The 19,359-nt window shown below is 35.8% G+C and overlaps 1 protein-coding gene across 4 annotated transcripts in view; it reads left to right on the top strand.

Annotated features, from left to right (window-relative positions):
* NEDD4L (neural precursor cell expressed, developmentally down-regulated 4-like, E3 ubiquitin protein ligase) overlaps window positions 1–19,359 on the top strand; it is a 151,199-nt gene that overhangs the window by 89,376 nt on the left and 42,464 nt on the right. For 3 of the 4 annotated variants that reach the window (XM_009323056.1, XM_009323055.1, XM_009323054.1), the window contains 6 exons: window positions 5,571–5,632; window positions 5,737–5,839; window positions 6,761–6,927; window positions 9,203–9,335; window positions 10,481–10,657; window positions 15,848–15,922. In XM_009323056.1, the coding sequence (XP_009321331.1) occupies window positions 5,586–5,632; window positions 5,737–5,839; window positions 6,761–6,927; window positions 9,203–9,335; window positions 10,481–10,657; window positions 15,848–15,922 (702 nt within the window). In that variant the 5' untranslated portion in view covers window positions 5,571–5,585. Of the gene's footprint in view, window positions 1–5,570; window positions 5,633–5,736; window positions 5,840–6,760; window positions 6,928–9,202; window positions 9,336–10,480; window positions 10,658–15,847; window positions 15,923–17,934; window positions 17,995–19,359 lie in introns of all 4 variants that reach the window. The other variant, XM_009323057.1, reaches the window with a different exon arrangement.

The following is a 19,359-nucleotide window of genomic DNA, read 5'->3' as shown; positions in this document are numbered from 1 at the left end:
CTGAACCAGCATGACAACATCTTAAGAAGTTACAAAAATAACAGTTCTTTTGAAAATGTTATAAAATTACTGATCTTCATAGCAAATTTGAGTAAAATTATTGTATTTATTACTGATTGAAAGTAAACTTACGCGAAGGACTCCTAAGTAATGGAAATAGTGAGATATTCATGAGTGCCATAGCACATACAACGAAGTTCGTTAGATGTTGACGTTCAACATTATTGATAATAATAATAATTATACAAGCTGTGATATTGTCAGAGCATACATTATAGCTTTTAATATGCATACATATAACTTTTAACGTCTATACATGTATAAATAGATTTTTTTTCTGTAAGAGGCATGTAGGTGCCTATTGCCCTTCCTGTGTGATAGGGAAGTATGTATTTTGGATGTTTTCCCGATTTTAAACAGCTTAAATGCATTATATGCAAAGAAGCATGAATCAAATAACTTAGAAAAGCTGATATTGGGAGGGTTTTCTTCTATTTTTTTAAAACTTAAGAGTTTAAATACTTGGGTTAATGCCTGCTTTCAGTGTCATTTATTTACAGATGTTTTCTGAAACACCAAATGTATCATTGTACAGGTACCTCAGTTTGTTTTATACAGATAGGTAAAGTCTTAGTTACTGAGATGTGACAACTTCATGTCTGGCATCTCTGCTACGCATAAGAGATGAGCCGTGAAATGACTGGAGCGCATCAACTGGGAGCTGCCACACCACTGCGTCGGGCCAGCATGTGCCTGGCTGGTTGCTTTTCCTCACGTGTTATGAACTCTGACTAGGAGAGGGAGCGGTTACGCTCACAGTAGGCACACATACTGTGGATGCAAATCCGGGTTTTGTAGGTACTGCCATTGCTGTCTCCTGGGTATGTAGTTCAGTGCGCAGTTCTGAAAGCAGTGGTGTCTGCTTGGGCAGACCCCTGCAGTTTATTCACACACACTCTTGTTGCCTGCTTAATTATCCTGGGTCTAACGCTCACATGGTGAACTAGATCTGCGTTATTCATAACTAGTTAGTTTTGGATGGTTTATTTTTTAACTCGGAATGTTTCCTTGGTCCAGTTTATGAAATGGCAGTGCAAATGGCTGTACTGGCTTTGGGGCAGGAATAATCACCGGAGGGGAGACTCTTAAATTCAGCACTGCTGCTGAAAGACTTACTCATGACTTCAATTAGCAACTTGCATTATTGTTGGAAGTGGTGACATAGAGGTGTGTTCTGCTGGTTTGCGTCAGATGTGCATGGGAAGGGATGCACATCTATGGTCAGAGAAACCTATTGTGCAAAAAACCAGGTGGTATAGATAAGCCCGATTAAGCTTCATTTTAGCAGATTTGCTTCAGCAAATGCATGGAAAACCAAAAGGCTGCAATAACTATATTCATTATTTTAGCTAAAATTGAATTCTTTGCCCAGCAGTAAGAGTTCTAATAGCAAAAAATTAAAAGTAATTGACACAGAGTTTGAATCATTTTATTGCCAACAATCAAATACTTGAGGTGTTTGATTTGAGGGTGATAATGTTTTCTCTATTTGTTTTTGTTAATATATGGAGGGATTCTAAGTGTAAAGCTTGTTCTGTAATTCTGTAAATCTCCAGTTGTCTGGTTTCCTCCTGGCAGCCAGGACTCTGCATGGTCTTCACAGAGCGAGGAAAATTCCAGCCTAAATCAAGGGAATTTCTATTTACTATATAATCAAGGGTGGAGTTCTTTAATTCTGCGAGCATAGAATTGACATAGCACTGGCTGTCTGTAAATCATGATGTGAAACTCCATCTTCAGGTTTTTATAGATCGTGCATATAATCTGTCTACGGAGGATGCTCAACATTCAGAGACTAGTGAATACTGTCCTAAATGTAATCATAGTCCAATAAAGACAGGGGCAGAATTGTTACTGGCTCCAGTGTGTTCAAGCTTTCACTGCCAGACTTTTTCACTGAAAAACTCTAAGCGAGAGGTCTGTTTTCTCTGCTTCCAGTTGATGGACCCTCATGAAATCTGTTTCTATTGGAAACTGCTGAAAAGGCTGAAGACATTATGCTGTGTTGGAGATTCTGTAGGGATGCTGTACTGAAAAAGAAAAATAACTAAAAATCAAAATTTTTTTAAATGACATTGGTGATGTTGGGTATTTCATGAGGAATTATTTTACACAGAGCCTGCCATCAAAGAAGGTGAAGTGGTGGAACAAAGAGGGTCCATATGACATTCAAATTGTATGAAGCTTGAAGTTAACCTCAATTTGAGCCCGCGGCAGATAAAGTCCGTATATTGCTTAGAAAACTTACTTTACACGATGCTAGGTGTATGTCTATAATACTACCTTCCCGTGCTGCAAAAGCCTCAGTCAAAATGATTTTCAAAGATAAGTAAAAATGAATTCTTTATTTCATGGGTAGATTTGCTTCAGTTTCAGTTTTTCGGTACTGCTGTATGGTCTTTCTTTTTTTCACTTAGTAGGCAAAAATCCAAAATTAACTTAGCAGATAATGTTTGTGCCAAAAAAGCATTTCTTTTGTCTTTTTGTACCCATATTGTACTTCACCCTGTGCTTCAAAGCTGAATTCAATCACTGATGAAAGAACTGAAGTTAGGTCACAGGGCACAAAAACTATGAAACACTGCAGTTGTTTTCATCTTCTTTGTAAATAGTAAAAAAATATACTTTCTACTTCACAAAGTTTTCTAGTAAATTCTACATATATGCATATATATGTATATATTTATAGTGATTGTTTTATGCTTGGTATAAGTGTTTTCTCATATTGTATAATGTTTTGGGTGACTAACATTGTTTGGATGTAGTTAATATTTTAAAAATGTTATACATGTTAATCTTACTTCCATGAACTTGGAGGCGGTTTTTTTTATGTATTTGAATGGGTGAACATGGGAATGATGGAAGTTATTGAAAATGTTTACATCAAAATAAGGTGTCAATTTTAGCATGACTGTTGCTATTTGTGCCTGAATTTGACTTCTCGCTATTGATGGATGTTATTGTAGGAGGAAAATGGCTTTGTAATGACTTTCACAGTGACACTTATTTAGATATGTCTGTTACAGTTGATCTTGAGTCATAACGCTGTTGTTGGCTTATAAACTGTAACAGTTGAAAAATATGAGGGAGCAATCAGAAATGTATTCTGATGAAAAATGCATCATTCCATTCTCATGTGAGCTCATGTCATATTATTTTATCCGTAGTTGTGTGTATATTTCCATTTAGATGTATCCATATGCACAGACATTATCTAAATAGCCTGTACATAACTATAGAAGAAGTCCTCCAGCATTAAGCTACGTGTCCTGCAAAAAATGTACTATGAAATATAAAGTGATGAGGGATGTATTAGTGCATGCCTATTCTGCAGTCAGGTAGTATTTTAAAGTTCCTTTTTAGTAAACATTATTTTTAATAATGAAAAATAACCAGCAAGATTTGAGATAGAGCTATAGACATGTCACACACTTTCTGTGAGCTGTTTTGAGGAATTAGCAGCTTTTTGTTTTCCTTCCATATTCTGTAGGAAGAGAACAACTCTCCTCTCACTGGGGACTTATGTGGAACATGAGCGTGCATATCCCTTTCTAGCTCATATTTGAGTGGAATGCTAAACTTTTTCAAATTATTTTAAAGTCTTCTACTGCCTTTACATAGAAAATCCAAGATTGTAAAACTTCCTTGTTCAGCTGCTTAACTGCCATTGAAGAATAAAATCCATTATGCTAAAATGATGAAATTTTGCAGTCCAGAGCTTCCCATTTCTTCTAGGCTCACTAGAAAGTGAATGTGATTCCTGTACAAAATCCTTCCTCACTCTCCATCTTCTCAGAAAAAAAAAAAAAATTCTGGGAAAATTCTCAATACATATCTCAGAACAGTCATTCTTTCTATAGCTGTAACGTAGCAGTGTCTCCGCAGGGTGCTTACCTACCTGCCTGGGTGTGTTCTCATACTCTGTTATAATGAGTTATTTAAATGCTTATTAAGGTGTGTGTACTGATTTGATGCTCAGGGAAACATACTGTATATCTTTATATTCTAATTGATATTTTCCTCATTCATCCTTCCAGTACCTTAATAAGAGACATCATGGTGTATTTATTAACAAATGTTTGCTTTCTCATTCTAGCTATACTGCTAATTTGTTTGTCAAAATCCTTGCTTTCTCTAATACTGTCTAATTACCATCTACAAAATTTGGTTGAAATATACAGCTTCTTATTTTGTGTACGTTACTTACAGTACTTCTTAATCATGTATGCTTTGATGTCCTGTTGATTTGGCTAAAATCTACTCTCTCTGAAAAAATGGGAAGTCTGTCTCTCAGATTAAGTGGACACTCAATGCAGGAAATGCCTTGCAGGATAAGGGCTCGTTCAGTAAAGTCTGTATAGTATTTGATATAATACCTGAGAAAATAAGTTGGGATTGATTTTTAAATTCTTGACTTTGAAATACAACAGATAACAGAGCTTTTAATGAATAATAGTCTGGGAGTTAGATTATTCTGTGATTGGAAAGGTTTAGTTAAAGAATTGGACTCGAGAAGTGTTCCTGTTTGTAGGAATAGGGCTGGGAAAGGGATTTACAGATACAGTATCATTTTTTTAGTGGATGGCAGATGGGCGCAACATTCTGAGAAGTATGACACTGACTTTGTGCTCGTTTTGAGGAGGTTTGGTGTTAATCTGAGGTACTAGATCTTTAGTCTTACTGGAGTGTGTATGATAATGTGCTTACTCTTTCAGTGTAACACAGTTCATGCTTCCAATTTTGTCAGCCCAAATCGTACGATCGATTAGAATAAAGTACCCCAAACAATCAACAGATTAAGTATGTATATGGATTTCTGATTCTCTTATTTACCTTGTCAATTTAAAATTCCTAGTTTTGTACTTATATCATCCATGTTCTCGCAGACAGGAAGGATGTAAATTACTTGATAAGAAAGCCGGAATTCTCCTGTAATAGAAAGTTTTCAAGATTTAAGGCTTTATGAAATTTACAAGTAAATGGAAATCAGAAGATGTAATCTGTCAGCCTGATAATATTACTTAGGTACTTCATAAAGGATTTCGAAGCCTTTGATTATTTTTGAAAGTCTCAACAACTTTGAAATAAAAAAATGAAAGCCCACTGAGGAGGAGTTGTATTTCATCACTTTCTAATGTGCAAAAAAAATACTGCTTCGAAATGGATGCAACCTTTTCTGACACTCCTGTTGGGTGACTGGAAAAAGTTGGAAGGGGTTTGTTTAGTTGGTCTTTTCCACCTTTTTCTGAATTGTGAATGTTGTGTGCACTTACAAATGAGGCTTGGCTCAGCCCATCACTGATATTTGCAGTGACATCTAGTGGACTGTTTCTGCAACTGTACATTAACATCTAACGGTAACACACTGGTAGAGAAGTCTGCCTGCTGTAGCTTCGTCATTTAAACGTCTTCTCTAGCATTTCTACTGCATCTGTGATGTCAGTGTTCTTTATATGTCTCTGTACTTGTGGGCAAGCCCTTTAATTTGCTATTTTCTTAAATGCTTATAGACTGAAGACCCAACCATGGAAAGGCCATACACATTTAAGGATTTCCTTCTCAGACCAAGAAGGTGAGAGAGAGGACCTTTGTGTTTTAAAACATTTCTTACTTCAAGGTTTGTTATTTGCAGCTACTTAAGGGTTGTTGAATGCAATGTACTTCCTTGTCTTCTAGCCACAAATCTCGTGTAAAGGGTTTCTTGAGACTGAAGATGGCTTATATGCCTAAAAATGGTGGCCAAGAGGAAGAAAACAATGATCAAAGGGATGAATCTGAGGTAAGGCTTAATGCTTGTGGAAGCATTCAAGTTATTAGAGATTCAAGTATAATTGTAGAAAAAGTTGTACCTTTGAAAGATAAAACTCTCGTAACAGTGCTAGTAGCAGCTTACTCTCCTCACCCCCCAGCTTTTTTTTTTTTTTTTTTTACTGTAACCTGGTGTTTTCTCAACCACTTCAAGTATTTCAAAGTATTTCAGCTGCCACAATGAATTCTAAAGTCTGTCTGACTCAGTTTGTGAGCAATTAGAAGTGGAATTCATACGAAGTAGAAGAATTCAGAAAGTCTATGCAAGTAATTTATAAACATAATGGTCTGTATTAGGTGCCTCTTCTTCAGAGGCCATTTCAAAATACGTGTTACAACATTTTTCTTTATTTCCTTGGCAGCGTTGACTTTGCAGAGAATAAAGCTCATGCAAGCACAGCAGGTTTCAAGACTTTTCAGCACTCTTGTCAACCATCATCCATTTTAAGAATTAGCTGCAATTAGGGCTGACAGAGTGAACGTCATCCCAAGTTTGCCTTACTAATAGTTTGCAGCAGTCATCTGTAACTTGGGAATGAGGGCTCTCATCCCAAGCCATACATCTCTGAGTTCAAAAGTTAGCAGTTGGTTCTCTCTGGCTTCTTGACGGGGAATCTGCAGCTGGCCACCACTAGAATGAGCAACTGCCCAAATACATTTGGGAATCCCTGTTGTAATAGACTGATGGGATTTTAGGTTGTTTGTTCTTGAAGTGAGGTGCACACTGTAACCACGGAGCTTATTCTGTTTCTATATGGTTTACATTTAAGTAATTCTGAATTTCTCTTTGGAAAATTTTCAGAATCTGCACCTATACACTAATGTAAGCAACAATGAAATAACTTCTCTTTAACTTGAACTTTAAAATTTCCCCCCCCACCCCATTCCTAAGCATGGATGGGATGTGGTTGATTCCAGTGACTCCGCATCTCAACGTCAGGAGGAGTTACCACCTCCTCCACTGCCTCCTGGATGGGAAGAAAAGGTGGACAACCTGGGGCGGACTTACTATGTCAACCATAACAACAGGACTACTCAGTGGCATCGACCAAGTTTAATGTAAGTGGCAGTGCAGTGCAATGTTTTGTGGATGTGTGCAAAATTACCAGTAAGTAGTGATTTTTTTCCAACAAACATAACCATTTTGAATTTACAACTTCAAGGCTGGAAAAAGTCTTAAGCAAGACATTTACAAAGCAGTTTATAAAGGCACACCATTCTTTTTGGTAACAGATTAATTATGATTTTGGTGCTAACTGTGCTGTGTATATGAAACCATACTTTATTCATGGAAAAATTCTCACAGATGTGCTAGTAAATTGAGAACCAAAATCTGGAGATCTTCAGTTAAAAAGGAAACATCTTTTTTTTTTAAGGATGAGAATAGACTTCCCCACCCCCAGAAAATCACACATGCACTTAGGTATTCTGGGAAATTCTAGGAAATCTGAAGGGGCGGGAGGGAAGCCAGTGCATTAACAATGTACCTTAGAATATTGGGAGACACGTGGAATTTTTCAGTAAGTAATTTAACAGAATAAATTACTTTCTTCTATAGAGACTATTGAAAAGGCAAGGAAAAAAAAATGTCAACTCTATTAAGTTTTAATTAAGTTAAACTGATTAACTTTGAGGAGATCCTGATTATTATTCAGTGTATAGACTGCATTACCTATGTACACTGGTTGTGCTTACGTGGAGTTCCTGTTCAAGCCTTCATTATATGTTTCTTATGATTAGATTTATAAAGCTGTGGCAAGCTTACATTTTAAAAAGTATGTATAATTGACAATGTTGAGTTATACTGAAATCTTGTATTAGGTAAACATCTTGCATTATTTTTATGTAGCGACTATTCTTCCGCTATTGCTTATTACAACAGTAATGGTTATTCTTTCTTGCATATTCATAATCATAGCTAAATTACGCAAATGTGTGTTGTCCTTTTTTAAGGCACTATTTGTTGTTCTTGTCTGATGCGTTTATCTTAGTTAGAACTGAATTAAACTTTTTTCTTTATGTTTTGAACTATTTACTGTTGAACTATTTGAGCTATTTACTAAGCGATGTGTATTTTGTCAAGCAAATCTCTTCAACTACTATCATTATGATTTGTAATGGTGAATAAGTGTCTATAAAAAAGCAGGTTTTATAAATTATTTGATGTGGCACCTCCTTGTAATCCAATTATGCTAGACGAAGTAAAGAGTACATGGATTCAGAAATGTTTGACTGGCAGATACCAAAAAATAATCACCACTAGAAAGCATCATCAGCACATGGGTGTATATAATGAAGGCCTCAAGGGTTCACTTTTAGCTAGGCATCATCACAGGTAGTTTGGAAACAAATGTGTAATTACTACTGATAAACTTTATGCATGACACCAGGCTTGGTGAAGAGTGAAGACTTCAGAATGATGCTGTTTAGCCTTTAAATTCTATGAATTTATGAAACCACTAGGAGCGGAAGGTCTCGTGAGGTTGAAAGTAGGATACATAACCTCTCACTTTTAGGCCAGTAACTCACATGCTAAGTTGGTCAGCAAGGAAAAATATTGAGTGCTCTACAGTCTGTGTCTGCAGTAGGAACACGAGAGTAGTTCATTTCTCATAGTTCTTTAAAATGTGCAATGATAAAATGATTGCACAAAGAAGTTCTTCCTGAACATAACCATCTTTCAAAGTTACAGTCTCTCATCTTGAAGGAGAGGTTCAAATACAATACTGCCTTCTAACAACATCTGCCCATTGAGTACTGTAGTAGAGATTTATATCTAGCTGTGCACATTGAGAAGTCCCACAAGCCAGGCAGGTCTCCATTAAGGGAACTGGGGTATTTTCCATTTCCACCACTGCTGGTGTGAGCCAAGCTGGTCGTTGCAGCCAGTTCAAAAAGTTATCCATACCGCAACAGCTTGCATTTGCTTTGGCTATCAAAAAAAGGAAAGCGATAGTTGCCATAAAGACAGGGGCAAAGGTAAAATCTCTGTGTTGGGAATGATTATGGTCATCACAGGAAAGGATGAGTAATGATGGGTTAGTATAGTTGAGTGTGGACTTCTATTTCTGCTCACCCCACTTTGATGTATAAAGAATGTTAATTTCCATTGTTGCATGACATTTGTGAAATGCTTCCAGTTTTATTTACTTTGGATTGAGGGATTAAATGGTCTCCTATTTATGAAGCCTGACATATGCAAGAATAATGATTTTTATAATCAAAATCATTAATGAGGTTTTGAAAGCTATGGACAAAGTAGGTGTTTTAGTTTAACATTCATTATTTTCTTGTTCTTTTCTCCTTCACATGCTTTCATTTCCCCACTATCCAGTGATGTGGGATCTGATTCAGATAACAATATAAGGCAAATAAACCAAGAAGCAGCCCATAGGCGGTTCCGCTCTCGTAGACACATTAGTGAGGATTTGGAACCAGAACCTATGGAGATTGGAGACATTCCTGAGGTATGTAAAGGTCTTGGTTTTAAGAAGTTGACTACACTTCAAGCTGATGTGTTTCTCATTTGTAATTACTATATAACAATACATAGTAATGTTTTTACATGGTGTCTATGGAAATTGCCTAAGTAAGGTACCAGTGGCAATAAAAATCCTAAACAGAGCTATACTTTCAAGGACCCATGCATTTGTGGGTGCCTGATAATGTATGCACAATACTAAATACTATACAAATGCTGGGAGAAACATTTCTAATTCCAAGCATTGCTTGTTATATATATGTTGATAGAAACACTTTCAATATTCTGCTTTGAATAACAATGGAATAAGTCGTAAAAAGAAGGGAAACTTGCTGGCTGGAACTGCCATATATTTCAATTTTCTTTAGTGTCTTGATTTAGAGGAAAGAGAAGCTGTTGGTTTGTTTCCTAGAATGCTTGGTTTTAGTTAGAATTCTGAGATCTTATTAATCAGAGTGAGTATTTGTTTAATTTATATCTAGACTAAATAAATTAAATTTGGTAGATATTTTTAGGCCTAAGTGAGAGTTTGTGCAAAGCTCGAATCTCATTCAACTTTAAGGAACGTTTTATTATGTGAACCACAGACAAAATTCTTTGTGAAAGCTAGTTTTGGTTCACTAAGTGTTATTCAGAGCAACAAATAGATTGCTGAAACTGTTGTTGGCACTCGTCACCTGTTAATATTTGATTTGCAGATACTAATGGGTCCTTTCTATTATGCATTTTATTCTAAATTAAAATTAACAGTTATTTCTTACAAGTTTTTAGTAAGAGTGCAGAATTAGTTATATTTTGAACAAAATTTCAAAATAGAATTTATTTAATGAGAGCTCTTTTTTATGCATCTTTTCATCTACATCATTTTCTGTGTTGAATCATAAAGCATTGTGTCATCATCAACATGAAGACCATTTTGAATTCAGCATGAAAACCATTTTTCCCTGTGACTACTTCACATTGCTTAGAGTGTTTGTTTACATGTTCTAGGGATTGGTTTATTTTGTTAAATATTAAGGCTGATTATCACACCTGTGTTTGCCGCAATGAGGTGATCACATAGAAGGCAAAGGGAAAGAAGACTCTATCTGTCTTTATAAATGCTTAACGTAGTTTCTTCTCTTTTGTTAGCCTTGGGAAACCATTTCAGAGGAGGCAAGTGCAAGTGGAGATTCCTTAAGCTTGTCATTGCCACCTCCTCCTGCATCTCCAGTATCCCGTACCAGTCCTCAGGAGCTATCTGAGGAACTGAGCAGAAGACTTCAGGTCACTCCTGATTCCAATGGGGAACAACTCAGTTCTTTGATTGTAGGTGACAGGCTGCTTTTTCTATATAAACCTCTATTACTGTCATCATCTCTTAGTCTGACCTAATCTGAATCATTTACACGGATGGGTAGTAATTGCTGGTCTCAGGAAAACCTGAACATACAGTTAAAATTATCTTCAAAAAAATGCATCATAATTTCACCATTGAGCAAACTGCCTTGAACAACAGAATTCCTCAGTTTAGATTTAATGTTTTCTTCTGTGTGAGTTTAACTTCAGACTCTGCTACTGTTACACCTTTAGTGAAACAAAACATGTAATGCTAGAGAGTACCAAGCTAAGAATTTCCAAAGGAAAGAGGAAAAACTGCTAATGCTCTTTCAGTCATCATCCATTTTTCTACATGATAATTTGTCTTAAGTTCAGTATTTTAACGGTACATGTTTATATTAAAGCATGTGCTTTCTTATATTAGGATTTTATAAACCTCTCATAGTTTACTGGACTAACTATTATAAGACTAATGAAGGATTAGAACTGAAAGTAGGTAGTTCTTGTGAAATCTTCCACAAGTTTGTAAATGGCTAGCTGGAAAAAAATTGTCTCTCACCATAAGAGTTTACTTGAGGTAAAACCAAAAAATGTCCTCTATATTTGTGTAATCCATTAGTTTGTTAGACTGATGATACCACAAAAAATAAGGATAATACAGTTGCGGGTGGGGAATGTTTTATGTCTCTTCGATTACGAAAAACAATTGTAAGTTTTAAGCAGAACATCATGCTGTGATTTGTTCATTTTTTTATTCTTGGTATATGCCATCAAGGTAATTTTTATTTACTTTTATTAATATTTACTCTTGTTCTGATTAAATAGAATCTTGATTAGGTGCAAGTTTTTCACAAAAAGCTTATGCAATAGGTGTCTTACAATGATTTGAATATTATCTAGAGGTTAGTTAGCAAATTAAAGCTCTGATGGCTAACCATCTGCATAAAGAGTCACTTGTGCTTTTGTAGATGACTGCGGCTTTTAGTAGACCTTCACTTGAAGGGCAGGAGATTAATCAAATAGTTTCAGTGGCAAGATCAGGGCCTACATTTTTTTACACCAAAAATAATAAATAAATGGTATAGCTGCAAAGTTATCTTAATTAAAATAATTCGATAATTACATTCCTATACAAACTAGTTCTTTTATGAGCCATTAAGTGATAACATCTTTCTTAGCAGTGCAATAAAAATTATAATCAGACCACACTTGCAAAGTAAGAAATTGTCAAAGCATTTAAAATCTGTTACTGTGCATTATCCAGTGTAAGAGGGTGTTGGGATACTGAAAGTAACAGAAAAAAACAGACAGTGAAATTACTCTAAAATGCCTCGCTGAGGCCCCCAGAAGTCTGCATGCAGAGACTGAGTGGGTCAGCAGTGTTTAGTGTGTAGCCCTAGCCTATCAGTCAAGGCAGCTCATGGCTCTGAACTGTGCTTCCCACAGCTCTGGCCTCCGTGAGGGCTCACGGGCCTTATCCAGCACTTAAGTCTGAGCTGGTTCCATGTGAAGGAACAGTGCTTACCCTGGGCTAATAAATCCTCCCCATTTGGAGATTGGCGAGCACAGTACAGAGACATCTGAGAGCTTCATTTGGATTGAGCCAGGTAGGCAGGAAAAGTTTGGCACTTCCAGCTGAACACAAGCTATATAATCCATGTGCTCAGGTATTTCCATGTGACATTTCCTCTTGATCCAGATTCCTGAAGGCTTGTGAGATCAGCTTCATGACTTTGCATGGAGGAAGCTTGGATCGAGGGTTTTTCCCAAACCCACCAGCTCCAAACTGGCTTTACATAAAGCTGGCTCAGCTCTGCAGGTTGTGAGCTGAAACTAGAAGCCCTTACAGTTGCATTTCCCCAACAGCGTGCCTATACTAGTATATCCAGCCTGACCTTTGGTTGTTTTACAGACAGCTTCAATGTCTCTACATCCATACACAGTTCATCTACAACACAGCTAAATTGCCAACAGATACTTGAGGAGTGGTTGTATGTGTGTTAAAGTATGTTGTCACTCTCTTCATATATTATGTAATGCCAGAAAACACTTCAGACTTGTTGGTCAATACATTTGTCAGACAAATCCTTTCACGTTAATCTTTAGCATAGCATAGAAGCAAGGTGTAATTACATCATCTTTTCTATATTTTTTTTTTAAACACTGCTCTTTTAAGCTAATGTGCTCTTAGGACTGATGTATTCAAGTAAGAGTTGGAGTTTCTGATATGTCTCTCAGATAGTTTGCTTCATGGTGTTGCTTTGTTGTCTTTCAGTGATACATAAGGGTGCCCATGTGAGCAGTTATAAATAGGCTAGGTCATTTGCTTGATTATTAGTGCAGTCATTCTCATACCATTAATATCCAGAAGAGGGTAATGCTGGTTACTCTTTGATTAAAGATAAGGTATCAATTATGCAAAATAATAAGTTTAAGAATTACCCAAGGCTTGTTTCTGTATGTGGAATTTACAACCTCAATCAAACCACACAGAAAAGCTGTGTGAGAAAATGCATTTGAAGTGAAATGCTATTTAGATGCTGATTGATTTTATTGAATACTGTATAAATACTGTATTTTACTGAATACTGGTCAGCCCTGAAGTGGTCAGGCAGTTGGACTAGATGATTCTTGTAGGTCCCTTCCAACTGAAATACTCTATTCATGGCTTTCTTTGTTGCCAGCTCTCATGACTACAGTATTTGTATATTTTTTTCATTATAGGGGATTTCTCATGAGTAACAAAAAATGATTGCTGATGCCATGCCTAATGCTTTCTAGATGTCTTGGTACCAGCTATGGGGATATTTCAAAATTACTGTAATACTGACGTATTTCTTATGTTGGACTACACCTTGTAGACCAGGTATTAATTCTACAGGGCAATGGTTGCTAACTGATGTAGGCAGAACATTAGTTCCTTCTTAAATATAAAGAATATTAGTGTGGCACATTAGTTCCTCCTGAAACATTTTTTAATTGGATAGCAAACGTCTTGTTATCAAGAAGTAAAAGCTGAAATTATCTTTGGAGGTCCTCCTTGTAATTTTGGGATGTGAAGAAGCCTCTGTGGCTGTGAGTCCCACAAACAATGTCACAGCAAGTGGAAAATGTTATTATTGATCCTTGTCACTTCTCAGGTGCTGTCCCTTTGTAATCGGAGCCTGTCCCACATGGAATGGAATTCAGTCACTTGACACCACTGTGCTTTATCACCTTATTTTTGATAAATCTCACAGGTTTGTGAGGAATTATGTTTTAGTATCAAGCAGACATGCTAGCATATCTGCTTTTTTTAGGGCTTTTTTGTTTCTGATTCATGATCATGAAGGATGTGTCTTGGGAAGTTCAAAAACTAGAAAGGCAAAGAGGAAAATTAAGACTTGATTTTTTAAAAAAGATACTGTAAATTTTTATAGTAAATAAATTTTTAAGACTTTTGACGTCTCACCCATAGTATTTGATTTTGGATTTATTTTTTAATGCCTAATTTTTGTCAATAATGCATGCCATCTGTGAATTTCACCATGAAGTAATGAAAGCCAAGGTGAAGCATTCACTCCCTGAAGGGTTGTATTACAGCTACAGTTTTTATTGCAATGTCTGGTTTTAAGAGAAGTGTCATCTGCTTAATTTTTGTCTAGGAAACAATGTTCTTAGCTTAATTGGTCAGATTTTTTTCCATACCTCTTACAATTTTTTTCTTGCTGGACAAATTGGCCTGCTTTTATATTAAGATTTCCCATCACTTACAAAATCATGTGGGACAGGATTTTTAACATAAGACTTGCCCTTTCTATTTGACATTTCCAAAGAAATTCATAGCAATTCACCTGATCTTCACTGAGTTCCAACCAGAATTCCTGGAGTCAGTATTTTGACCTGGGGTAATACTGCTGCGTTCTGCTATTGTTTTTATGACACTAGGGAAAAAAAAAAATCACATCTTTTTTCTGTCAGAATTTGTTCATGTTGACATTTCTCCTTTAGAAAAATGAATGAGCCCTTTTTTTATATAATATATATGAAGGGTCACTGACAACAGAGAAATTGTATATACCACTACCTAGTAAAATAGAAGTAGATACTAATTGTTTATAGGAGATTTTATTGCAAAGAGGTTTGTACCTGTAAAACATAAGTAATCTGTCTAGCAATTGGGTATATTCTAATGTCCTTTTCTTTTGGTATTATTTATATTACATTTATAGGTGCCCTAATGGTCATTACAATATAGAGTTCTATCTCTAGCAGTTAGTTTGGTTTTGTATGAAATTTCTGGATTAACTCCAGCCAGCAAACTTTTGCGCACTTCTCTGCCATTTGTTAAACAGTAAACTTTAAAGTTGTTCTTAACGTTGTTATTATTGAAGAGTAAGCTAAGCATCATGTACTAAGATGCACATTTGGAAATATCTTAATATGCCGACAGATGATCTCAGCAAGGCTCCCACTGTGGCTGTAATCCCAGTGCAAGTTCTGCAGAATTTGCTGCTTTCCCAGCCACAGGCTCAGAATGTCGTAGACACGAGAACCACGCCTCATCCCCTGCATAGGATTGGCATCCTCTTGTGCCCCTGTGCGAGTAATGAGTATAGGGGTTAACTGGTACAGCAAGCCATATGTAGAAATCTGTTAACTCTAGCCTATTGATTTTCCAAGGACTACATTGCCAATATTCAGCCAGAAGTTTTACATTTTCCTTATACCGCTTATGCTCCCTCCAGGTTCTCTAAAATGTCTTCCAAAGATACTTGAAAATAGTTTCTCAAAAGTTCCATGGCATTTTCCCCATTATGTCTTTAGTTAATCTTCCCCTTTACTGCTGATTCCACAGCTGTTGATTTTCCCACGTGTTCTCCCAGATGGGATGGCCTATCCTCTTCTCTTAGATTAGGTCAATAAAACATTGTAACTTGGATGCTAAAGATGAGTACAAGATGTGTATCCAAGTACTTTCCTTAGTTAATCTGAAACAGTCCAGGATGGAATGCTGAGAATTTTGATTTTTCATTGCTTTCCACGTTTCTGTAGAAGTATTAAAACTAAAGATACTGCAACATAAATATTATTTTTTAGGGGGTTGGATTAAATGGGAGAAAAGTAAAATTACTGAATAAAAGCCCATTTTTTAAAACACCTTAACTTAAAGACATCTCTCTTTTTTTTTGTTTCCAGCAAAGAGATCCTTCTTCAAGATTAAGATCTTGCAGTGTAACAGACACAGTTGCTGAACAGTCTCAGTTATCCTTGGTAAACCAAAGCTAACTTCTATTTCTTTCTTTTTGTTTCAACATTTTCTGATTCTGAATAATATCTTATCTTAGGTCAGTTCTAGTCAGATATAGATCAGTAACCAGTATGGGCATATGACTATCCCAAATAGTATTGGATACCAAATTAATGTCATCATGGTCAGCAACTAAAATGAGGACACTCATGAGAGAGAATAATGTTTTGAGACTGAGAGCATAGTCACACTAACTCTAGTTATCTAGCATAGAAATTTAGTTTACTAAACTGTAGATACATAGTCAGTGGAGAGAGAAAATCCTCCAAGGGGTGTTTTCGGCTGGGGTAGGAGAGGGCAGTGGCACCACTGACACTTGGAACTGTAGCAGCCACAGGACTCTCCTATCCAGGTATATTTTTGTGTCTCGTAAATTGATTTTACTTGGAATATATAAATCTGTATAATATTGAAAAAGATTGGTGTTTTACCTAGTTGTAGTTAAAAGGAGCCTTTTTGTGATAGTCCTTGTACAATAGAACTGAATAGAATTGCATCTGTTGTAGTTTTTTAATCTGAATGATTTAGCAGCTTCTTCTGTGATTTTATTTAAGTAGATTCTTCAAACAGGAAAAGATACAAAGATTTTTTTTTTAAAAAACATTCTCTTTCACATCATAACCATGTATACCTTTGATCTAATTGATAGAAAGTTCTACATATTTTGTCCTACAACCCAAGTATGAGGATTGCAAAGGTGGTAAGCTATAGAGAGACTATTTAAAATAGGACTGTGCAAGATATGCTTTTGAATAAAACTGTTCAGATTTTAAAAATAATTCAGTATTTTTAAAAATGCTACTTTTTTCCAGGAATTTTTTTCCCAATTTTTTATTAGAAATATATTACATATGAATAGCAAATTTGTGTATCTTTTTAATGGAAATATTGAGTAAATAGAGTATATCAATAAGTTTGTTATTAAAGCTGATGTCTCTCCTTTGCTTGTTCTTTCTGTTGCTATTGGGCAGACATTTACAATAACCACGGTGTTTCTCTCCTTGTTTAATTTTTTCACCTGTTCTAGAAGTTGTTAGTGTATCTACATTTGCTGCTCACAAATGCATGTAATAGCTGTTGTTCCAAGAACTGCTTCTGAAGTGTTATCTGTTTCTTTACTTTCTCTTCTGGGTAAACAGTGGTGTGGTTTCCAGTATAATTCCACCTTAACTGTCTTCCCTCTCTACTGGACAAAGCTGTCTCCTAATGCAGTCTGTTCCAGAGGTGTTCTGCTTCTTTATTTAATATCACTTTATGGAGTCTGGGTTTCCTATCACTTTATGGAGTCTGGGTTCCTTTAACTGCTGTAGTCAGATTGGGATTGGTGATGTGTCTTTCACTTTATTATTGTAGAACGCTCATTTCATTAGCAGATGTTCAAAACAGCAGAATTGAAAGCATTGCTCTAAAACAAGGATGTTAACTGATCTTAACCATATTTAATCCTTACTAAGCTAATGATAATTTATCTTCTAGCAACTAAATACGTACTTTCTTTCTAAATACAGTGCTGTTCTTGACTGTATTAATCCTTACTGAAAATTCAAAGTACCAGTTCCGTCTCTTTCATCTGGCTTTTTCTGTGCAGTCATTGATGACTAGAATGTATCCATTTTGGTTTTAAATACCATGTTTACGGGCAGAACGTGCAAAATTTATTGGGAGGGGTTTAATAAGATCATGTTACATTTAGAGTAAATGTTCTTATTATTATCATTAGCAATACTGAACATATATAATTGGATACAACAACTCTTGAAATTAGTTCCCTTGGTGGTTTTTGTATAAGGTTCTGACCTGGTTATCAGTGATTGATGACTCAATTTTTTTGCTATTATCTTAAACATTATTTCCATCTAATTGCTGTCTCAATAAATTTGACTGTCTGTGATTCCCTACTCCTAAAGGTGTGACAGTAATCTGTGACCTTCATCACTAAATATACTTATCTGTAACATTCATTATCATTTAACAGCAGAGTGGTCCATCTAGGAGAGCTCGTTCTTCAACTGTCACAGGTGGTGAGGAACCAACGGTAATAATACTCTTTATCAAGCACTATCTCTAAATAAAACGTGGGTAGATTTAGGTCTTGTACAACAACGAACTTTTTTTCACAAAGCAGCGGTGTGTTGGATGAAACAGTCACTGAATCAATAGTTACCTTTTCTTGTTGTTTCAAATTTTATCAAAACACTGCGATTTCACTCAAATACTAGCATGTTTTAATGATGTGGATATGCCACTGAGTTTTAACAAAACTGTGCACTAAGGAGATACCACAGGCTTCTGAAAAATGAAAGACACAATACCTAATTCTTTAAAAACAGATACTGAATGAATTAGGGATTAGAGACATCAGATGAGTATACATCTAGCTGTGTTTTTCGCTTGCCTCTGTCTTCCCTTACTCTCCATTAGACTAATTCATTTTAATTCTTAAAGTTGATTGTCATTTGAGAACCGTGGAGGTACAGTGATGTATCATATAGCTCTTAATGGTCTTATTTAATGCCAGTTTTCATTTTCCAGTAGTTGTTCAGCAGTCCAAGGCTGAATTCTTACTTTAGTCATCCAATAAAATTCTGGAAGTGCTTTTCTGAAAGTGTAATACAAGGAAAGTGGTTTTAATTTATATTGGACTTTGTCAAAAACATCCCCTTCTTTTTTAACCTGATTAAATGTCAGTCTGAAGCAAGTTATTTCATAGAAATCATTTTACAGTAACTATCATAAATAGCTTTTATGAATATGTGCACTCCTAGATAATTTGTTTCAGGGAAAGAAACATAATTTAGACTTGGTATGTTTCCTATTTGTATTTGATAATGTCAGATCTTAATTTAGGTGTTGATGCATCATTCTGTAATACTGTATATATGTACTGGTTTTTGAATTTTAGAATCAGAGGAGCATACTTGTGTTTTATTACTGCAAATAGCTTTTTTTCTTTGTTTCCTTGCAAAACCTGCTTGACTTGTTAATCATTAGTTAAAATGCATGCTATATTGAACTGTAGTGTAAAGAAGGTCTTTTGTTGGCAGAGCATCTTGTCTTGATCATACTTTTTAGAGCAAAATACTAATATTTTTCTGCAAATAACTGAGTTTAAACCTCACTGACTCATAATTAATACAGCTATGTCATAGATGTTTTACCTAATTATATTGCAGCTTACTAATGGGACCCTACCCCCCACTTTGTCTTCATTCAGCGTGCATTTATACTCTGAAATCCAAATCTGCAGAGGACTTAGGACTTAAATAGGATTCATGCATTTAAATCCAAAAGCAGCCTCTTCAAAGGTTGCCATTCTTTTTGTCCTTTAGGCACCTAAAGTTTGTAGGCATACAATCTGTCAATAGTAGAAGTTTCTAGGTCACTTTAGTTTTGCTTTCAG

The sequence above is a fragment of the Pygoscelis adeliae genome, unplaced genomic scaffold (genome assembly GCF_000699105.1).
Source record: "Pygoscelis adeliae isolate BGI_AS28 unplaced genomic scaffold, ASM69910v1 Scaffold174, whole genome shotgun sequence".
NCBI classification, from domain to species: Eukaryota; Metazoa; Chordata; class Aves; order Sphenisciformes; family Spheniscidae; genus Pygoscelis; species Pygoscelis adeliae.
This window is presented reverse-complemented; position numbering and strand designations above follow the sequence as displayed.